This window comes from Heptranchias perlo, chromosome 38 (genome assembly GCF_035084215.1).
Source record: "Heptranchias perlo isolate sHepPer1 chromosome 38, sHepPer1.hap1, whole genome shotgun sequence".
Taxonomy (NCBI): domain Eukaryota; kingdom Metazoa; phylum Chordata; class Chondrichthyes; order Hexanchiformes; family Hexanchidae; genus Heptranchias; species Heptranchias perlo.
Genome location: NC_090362.1, coordinates 12,877,370 through 12,886,268, shown reverse-complemented (window position 1 = coordinate 12,886,268; position 8,899 = coordinate 12,877,370). Strand labels below are relative to the sequence as shown.

Genomic DNA, 8,899 nt, shown 5'->3' with positions numbered 1-8,899 from the left:
TGGAGGGGAGGGGATGGAGGGCGGGAGGGAGGGGGAGGGGATGGAGGGCGGGAGGGAGGGGAGGGGATGGAGGGCGGGAGGGAGGGGAGGGGATGGAGGGCGAGAGGGGAAGAGGAGGGCGAGAGGGGAAGAGGGAGGGCGGGAGGGAGGGGAAGAGGGAGGGCGGGAGGGAGGGGAAGAGGGAGGGCGGTAGGGAGGGGAAGAGGGAGGGCGGTAGGGAGGGGAAGAGGGAGGCCGGGTCTGGAGGGGAAGAGGGAGGGCGGTCTGGAGGGGAAGAGGGAGGGCGGGAGGGAGGGGAAGAGGGAGGGCGGGAGGGAGGGGAAGAGGAGGGCGGGAGGGAGGGGAAGAGGGAGGGCGGGAGGGAGGGGAAGAGGGAGGGCGGGAGGGAGGGGAAGAGGGAGGGCGGGAGGGAGGGGAAGAGGGAGGGCGGGAGGGAGGGGAAGAGGGAGGGCGGGGAGGGAGGGAGGGGAAGAGGGAGGGCGGGAGGGAGGGGAAGAGGGAGGGCGGGAGGGGAGGGGAAGAGGGAGGGCGGGAGGGAGGGGAAGAGGGAGGGGCGGGAGGGAGGGGAAGAGGGAGGGCGGGAGGGAGGGGAAGAGGGAGGGCGGGAGGGAGTGGAAGAGGGAGGGCGGGAGGGAGGGGAAGAGGGAGGGCGGGAGGGAGGGAGGGAAGAGGGAGGGCGGGAGGGAGGGAGGGGAAGAGGGAGGGCGGGAGGGAGGGGAAGAGGGAGGGCGGGAGGGAGTGGAAGAGGGAGGGCGGGAGAGAGTGGAAGAGGGAGGGCGGGAGAGAGTGGAAGAGGGAGGGCGGGAGAGAGGGGAAGAGGGAGGGGGGATGGGAGGAGCGAGGGAGGGGGGATGGGAGGAGCGAGGGAGGGGGGATGGGAGGAGCGAGGGAGGGGGGATGGGAGGAGCGAGGGAGGGCAGGATGGGATGAGCGAGGGAGGGGGAGGATGGGAGGAGCGAGGGAGGGGGAGGATGGGATGAGCGAGGGAGGGGGAGGATGGGATGAGCGAGGGAGGGGGAGGATGGGATGAGCGAGGGAGGGGGAGGATGGGATGAGCGAGGGAGGGGGAGGATGGGAGAGCGAGGGAGGGGGAGGATGGGATGAGCGAGGGAGGGGAGGATGGGATGAGCGAGGAGGGGGAGGATGGGATGAGCGAGGGAGGGGGAGGATGGGAGGAGCGAGGGAGGGGGAGGATGGGAGGAGCGAGGGAGGGGGAGGATGGGAGGAGCGAGGGAGGGGGAGGATGGGAGGAGAGAGGGAGGGGGAGGATGGGAGGAGCGAGGGAGGGGGAGGATGGGAGGAGCGAGGGAGGGGGAGGATGGGAGGAGCGAGGGAGGGGGGAGGATGGGAGGAGCGAGGGAGGGGGAGGATGGGAGGAGCGAGGGAGGGGAGGATGGGAGGAGCGAGGGAGGGGGGAGGATGGGAGGAGCGAGGGAGGGGGAGGATGGGAGGAGCGAGGGAGGGGGAGGATGGGAGGAGCGAGGGAGGGGGAGGATGGGAGGAGCGAGGGAGGGGAGGATGGGAGGAGCGAGGGAGGGGAGGATGGGCTCGCTCCTCCCATCTCCCCATCCCTCGCACCTCCCATCCACCCCCCGTCCCTCGCTCCGCCCATCCTCCCGTCCCTCGCTCCGCCCATCCCTCCCCGTCCCTCGCTCCTCCCATCCTCCCCTCCCTCGCTCCTCCCATCCTCCCCTCCCTCGCTCCGCCCGTCCTCCCCCCCCGTCCCTCGCTCCACCCCATCCTCCTCCGCCCCTCCAATCCTCCCCCCGTCCCTCGCTCCACCCATCCTCCCCCCCCACCCCCCGTCCCTCGCTCCACCCATCCCCGTCCCTCACTCCACCCATCCTCCCCCGTCCCCTCGCTCCGCCCATCCTCCCCGTCCCTCGTTCCACCCGTCCTCCCTCGCTCCACCCGTCCCTCCCCTCCGTCCCTCGCACCACCCGTCCTCCCTCGCTCCACCCGTCCTCCCTCGCTCCACCCGTCCTCCCTCGCTCCACCCGTCCTCCCCCCGTCCCTCGCTCCACCCATCCTCCCCCCCCGTCCCTCGCTCCACCCATCCTCCCCCCCCCCCGTCCCTCGCTCCACCCATCCTCCCCCCCCCCCCCCGTCCCTCGCTCCACCCCATCCTCCCCCCCCCCCCCGTCCCTCGCTCCACCCATCCTCCCCCCCCCCCGTCCCTCGCTCCACCCATCCTCCCCCCCCCGTCCCTCGCTCCACCCATCCTTCCCCCCCCTACCCCTCCCTCGCTCCACCCATCCTCCCCCCCCTCCCTCGCTCCACCCATCCTCCCCCCCCTCCCTCGCTCCACCCATCCTCCCCCCCACCCCTGTCCCCTCGCTCCACCCATCCTCCCCCCCACCCCCGTCCCTCGCTCCACCCATCCTCCCCCCCACCCCCGTCCCTCGCTCCACCCATCCTCCCCCCCCACCCCTCGCTCCACCCATCCTCCCCTCCACCCCTCGCTCCACCCATCCTCCCCCCACCCCCCGTCCCTCGCTCCACCATCCTTACCCCCCCCTACCCGTCCCTCGCTCCACCCATCCTCCCCCCCCTCCCTCGCTCCACCCATCCTCCCCCCCCCTCCCTCGCTCCACCCATCCTCCCCCCCACCCCCGTCCCTCGCTCCACCCATCCTCCCCCCACCCCCGTCCCTCGCTCCACCCATCCTCCCCCCCACCCCCGTCCCTCGCTCCACCCATCCTCCCCCCCCCACCCGTCCCTCGCTCCACCCATCCCCCCCACCCCCCGTCCCTCGCTCCACCATCCCCCCCCCCACCCGTCCCTCGCTCCACCCATCCCCCCCCCCCACCCGTCCCTCGCTCCACCCATCCTCCCCCCCCACCCCCGTCCCTCGCTCCACCCATCCTCCCCCCCACCCCCGTCCCTCGCTCCACCCATCCTCCCCCCGTCCCTCGCTCCTCCTATCGGGGCAGGAAGGAGGGAGAATGAGAGATGGTAGGAGGGCGGGCGGAAGGACCGCACAGCCCAGCACTGGTTTACGAGCCTGTGCGGCCGATTATCTGTTTTGACAGGACGGCTTTTTAAAAGCTTCAAAATAATGAGACTGAGCACAAAATAAATAAATTCCAGAATAATTAAAAATATCCTGAAGTCGAATACAAGTGTATTAAAAATTCAATATATTATAGTTATATTTTAAATTACGCGTTGGTACTTCATTGTATTTAATATAAAAAATAATTCTATTCCATATTAAATTATATTAAAACATTTAATTGCGCTTTAAAAAAATTAAAATTTTAAAAATGTATGTTTAAATAAGCATTTAAAATAATCTTTATATTGAGTTGTATTTTTAATATACTTAAAATTATACATTAAAATACATAATAAAATTTATATCAGACATTATAACATTTATTCACATTCCACATTAAATATTTGTTGTGCGGGGCTCAGCTTCTCTAGGCCCCGAAGCCTGGCGCTCGCGTGATTGCGGCCCCGGGGTGAGGGAGCGAGAGATCCAGCCACTTACCCGGGACACGCTGAGGTCCTTCATCACCTCCTCGAAGGCGGCCGTCTCCTCCGCCTGCTTCTGGTTGTGGAGCGCGATCTTCTCGCTGAATTTCCGGGGGTTGGAGGCGGCCGAGCCGCCGCTGGAAGGGCCCGGACCCGGGCCCGAGCCGCCGCCGGAGGCGCCTCCTCCACTCCCGGGGCCCGGGCTGGAGCTGCTTCCCGCCATCTTCGGATGGGAGCGAGGAACAACCAACAGCACACACACAAATAAATAAATAAATATAAATAAACAGAGAGAAGCACCAGGAACCTGAACTCCTCTCTCTCTCTCTCTCTCACTCACTCTCTTCCTCTCCTCTCTCACCTCTCTTCCACCTTCTCTCTCTCCTCACAAAAAAAAATAAAACAATTCAAAATTAAAATCACCTCAGAAAACAAAAAATCTTCCACTAAAACCTCCTCCAGTCACAAAGTCAACATCACAAACATTCTTCATCAAAATGAAACCCCACTTTCAACAAAAAAATATTTCAGAAGAAATCTTTACTTGTCCACAAAACTATATACTACTCTAATTATTCCCTCAGGAGTTGGAGTGACATCCAAACATTTAAAAACTTCTTGTTGATAAAAATTCTCTCATAAAATCCCTTTTTTTGTGCTCCACAATCAGCCTGGTTTTTCTGTCATCGCTCACACACTCAGAGAGAGAGGAAAAAACAAAATGAGAGATGGGGAAATATTCCTTCTAAACTCCACCACTAGAGGAGACAAGAGAGAGCTCAAAGAATAAAGGAGACAAGAGATGTAAACATCATTACACAGTCATTAAAACAAAAGCAAAATACTGTGGATGCTGGAAATCTGAAATAAAAACAGAAAATGCTGGAGAAGCTCAGCAAGTGAGGCAGCATCTGTGGAGAAAGAAACAGAGCTAACCTTTCAGGTCGAAGAACTTTCATCAGAATCGTTCAGTTCTGATGAAAGGTCTGCGATCTGAAACGTTTTTTTTCCATCAATAGAAAGAAAGACTTGCATTTATATCACGCCTTTTGGATGTTGAACCTTCATCAAATCTGGCCTGTTCTACAAATGTCTTGTACATTTCAACCGATTTCTGCTTTGATTGAACTAATAATTACTGCAGTTTTATTGTACTTTTTTATTCTGTACCTGGTTATTTTGTACTGTAGTCCTGTACTAACTGTAACATTGCTCTACATTGCCTGACCGTATTTTACCATTGCCGCTAAGAAAAGAAAGAAATTGCTTTTATAAAATGCCTTTCACAACCTCAGGATGCCTCAAAGTGCTTTACAGCCAATAAAGCACTTTTGAAGTGTAGTCACTGTTTTTAATGTAGGAAATGAAGCAGCCAATTTGCGCACAGCAAGCTCCCACAAACAGCAATGAGACAACGATCAGATAATCTGTTTTCGTGATGTTGGTTGAGGGATAAATATTGGCCAGGGCACCTGGGGAGAACTCCCCTGCTCTTCTTTGAAATAGTGCCATTTTACACCCACCTGAGGGGGCAGATGGGGCCTTGGTTTAACATCTCATCCGAAAGATGGCACCTCCGATAGTGCAGCACTCCCTCAGCACTGCACTGAAGAGAAGAGAAGGAGGGCAAAATAATGGATAGCGAGCATAATAAATGAATTCCCAGTAATACAGTGCAAAAGTGTTGTCAGATGAGACCGTGATAAAGCGATATTGGGAACCATGGTGTATTGATTTTCATAGGAACTATAATTGATCGTAGCTCACAAGGTCCAGACATGGGTTACCACCAGCCCAAGCGCAAGATGCAGAATCAAGTTGGGATGGACTTGTGGCAAAAAGGGGAAATGGTTGTCTACATCGACCTCTCACTGAGGACCCTGAAAGGAGCAGCCTCACAACAGCCGGCCTCTTTTCCAAAGCCCCTCACCCGAGGATCTGGATCGGGCACATGGTGATGAGTAAGCTTTGTAATTGGCTTTGAATATCGATGTCTAGAACATCAGACAATCACAACGTAAGATACCCCAAGACCAAGCCAAAGGCAGATGCCCGTTGTACAGCTGATGAAGAAACTCTGAGACTCGGAATGACAGCTGCTGGAAGGTGTTGTCCGGAGGTTGGTCTGAGAACAGATGTTTGGATATCCAGGTGTTTGGTGCCGACTATGATTGGGTTGCAGAGAGGCAAACAGCTGCTGCTGAAAGTCCACTTTTCCAACTGGTTGAACTACTGTTAAATGTCTCTGTGCTGTGCTCAAGAAGATGGAGGCAATGCACTCACACATCTTCACGAGGGTGGGCATGAGGAGTTCCTGATACCTATTGTCCAGCTTGTGAAGACACATCAGTTGTCTAATGACTAAGAAGTGACTATTCCCCTTGGGGAAAGTTAGGTGGTGTCCCTTTAGAGTTGAGGTGGCTCCAAGATAACACGCCTGGTAATGGAAGTTTGGAACCAAGCCAACTCTCTGTGGCATACTCAGTAATGCAATACCCAAACATGAATTTAGATTTGAGGTTAGGATCAGATCAGCCATGATCTTATTAAATGGCGGAGCAGGCTCGAAGGGCCGATTGGCCTACTCCTGCTCCTATTTCTTATGTTCTTATGTTCAAACCAGGTGGGTCCAGAGTACTGATGATCATCAACCAAAAAAAAAAGATTTACAAAAGCAAAATACTGCAGATGCTGGAAATCTGAAATAAAAACAGAAAATGTTGGAAACACTCAGCAGGTCAGGCACCATCTGTGGAGAGAGAAACAGTGTTAACGTTTCAGGTAGATTTACAAATATGATACCAGAACTGAGAGGGTAAAACTATCAGGAAATACTGAACAGGCTGGGGCACTTTTCGCTAGAAATGAGAAGACTGAGAGGTGACCTGATCAAGATCTTTAAAATTATGAAGGGGTTCGATAGGGTAGATGTAGAGAAGATGTTTCAACTAGTGGGGGGAGACCAAAACTAGGGGCCATAAATATAAGATAGTCACTAATAAATCCAATAAGAAATTCGGGAGAAACCTCTTTACCCAGAGAGTGGTTAGAATGTGGAACTTGCTACCACAAGCAGTGGTTGAGGTGAATAGCATAGATGCGCTTAAGGGGAAGCCAGACAACACATGAGGGAGAAAGGAATAGAAGGATATGCTGATAGGGTGAGATGAAGAGGGGTGGGAGGGGGCTCGTGCGGAGCATAAACACCGGCATAGACCAGTTGGGCCGAATGGCCTGTTTCTGTCCTGGCTCACTAATAGAACCTGGAGGGGTGGATCTGTCACTGGGAGATGGGACTGTTCCCTCCCGGCCCCAGATTTCCCTGCAGACTGAAGTCCTGATGGGTAGATGGTCCTAGTTGGACAGGTAGCAGGATGCTTCCCAGTGATCTATTAGCTTCATGGTTTTAGTGGGTTACACTTGAAGGTCCTTAAACTATGACTCCGCCCTAAGCCCTCTGGGCCCAGGTAGGTGGGCACACAGCATGCACTTCATATACTGTGTTGAGACCACAACATTTTACTCGGACTTATCATGAAACTAGTCTTGTAGAAGTTCCTTTGAATTCTAAATTTAACTCATGTCTCCACATCACGGGACACAGAAGTGGAAAGAATGGAGTTCTGTTTCACTGTCTGGCTTTCATTTTTGGAAACTTGTGGTAGCACTCTTGTCTCTAAGTCAGAAGGGCATGGGTTAAAGTCCCACTCCAGAGACTGGAGCACAAAATCTAGGCTGACAATCCAGTACAGTACTGAGGGAGTGCTGCACTGTTGGACGGTGCCGTCTTTCAGATGAGACATTAAACTGAGGCCCCGTCTGCCCTCTCGATGGATGTAAAAGATCCCATGACAATATGTGAAGAAGAGCAGGGGAGTTCTCCCTGGTGTCCTGGCCAATATTTATCCCTCAATCAACATCACTAAAACAGATTATCTGGTAATTTATTGTAGTACTGTATATGGTAGCTTGCTGTGCGTAAATCGTCTGCTACATTTCCTACATTACAACGGTGACTACACTTCAAAAGTACTTAATTGGTTGTAAAGCGCTTTGGGACGTCCTGAGGTAGTGAAAGGCGCTACGTAAATGCAAGTCTTTCTTTTTCTGGACATACCGGGCAGTTGTCAGTCTTGGCTTTGTTAGCTGGATGTGTGTCAGTATCCCTCACAAGATGCACCATCATGGTTTAACTGTCTCACTCAAATTACGATACAAGGCAGGATAAAGATGGCTCTGATTTGTAAATAACTGTGGAAAGGACGAACCATTAATGTAGCATTAACTCTGCTCGCAGGGAGGTGGCTGTTTGGCTCCTGTATTCCTGTATTCTCATAACAGCTCCCATCTCCCTGAAGGCACTGATTCCAGCTTGGGTCGACGGAGGTGTCACTCCTCAGTATCTCTCCCAGGTGCGAACGTAGATTGTGAGTGTCCACGTGCTATTCTAACGTGGGGGCATCACAGACGAGCCCGATCTTGCCCTCATCAGACACCCACATTTGCACACTTTCCAGCAGTGGCTATCACAGTGATCAGGAGCAGGAATCCTCCCTACCCCAGGGGTCCAGTTGTAGCCCCCTCCACTGTCCCTTGGCTGAGGTCAGCTCCCTCATCATAGACCCTACTTCTTTTTGTAGAATCATACAGCACAGAAGGAGGCCATTCGGCCCATCATGCCTGTGCCGGCTCCTTGAAAGAGCTATCCAATTAGTCCCACTCCCCTGCCCTTTCCCCATAGGCCTGCAAATTTCTCCCCTTCAAGTATTTATCCAATTCCCTTTTGAACGTTACTATTGAATCCGCTCCCACCGCCCTCTCAGGCAGCGCATTCCAGATCATAACAGCTTGTTGCGTACAAATATCTCATCTCCCCCCCTGCTTCTTTTGCCACTTACCTTAAATCTGCTTCTTTCCTCACGCTTGTGTTGACTACAATAAGCTCGATTGTTTTCGTTTGTATGGTTTCTTTATGCCTTCCTCAAACGTGCTCGGTTTTTACCGTCAAAAAACTCTCCCACCAGCCTAAATAATGGTGTGTGACCTGGAAACCTATCCCCAGATCTCAGCACTGCTGAGCCTAAGTTCCTCTCCTGAGGATACTGATTCTTATGATAGCTTTTTTATACCAATTCGTTCCTCCTCAGATTAACACGGCAGCCGCCACATTACTGGAAAGGCAAATTATTTTCTTGGCAAGGAGCAGAAACTTGGGAGAGAAAATTGCATGTTTGTTGAAAGGGTCATGAAGACACGGCCCTGGATTGTTGAATTCTACCCAGGAGTGACATCGTACTCTTAGACAGGACAAAGTACTCCAGTTAGATTTTATGTTCCCATTTTACCCCTTGGTTTCCCAGAGACGCTGACTAAGCATTGGGTACAACTCAATAGCCCATTCAGGACCAGAGCTGCTTAA

At 53.9% G+C, this 8,899-nt stretch overlaps 1 protein-coding gene across 1 annotated transcript in view; it reads right to left on the bottom strand.

The window, feature by feature from the left end:
- crtc3 (CREB regulated transcription coactivator 3) overlaps positions 1–4,216 on the bottom strand; it is a 73,761-nt gene extending 69,545 nt beyond the window's left edge. The window contains exon 1 of the mRNA XM_067973454.1: positions 3,497–4,216. Within this exon, the coding sequence (XP_067829555.1) occupies positions 3,497–3,703 (207 nt within the window). The 5' untranslated portion in view covers positions 3,704–4,216. The remainder of the gene's footprint in view (positions 1–3,496) is intronic.
- Positions 4,217–8,899: the final 4,683 nt, after the last annotated feature.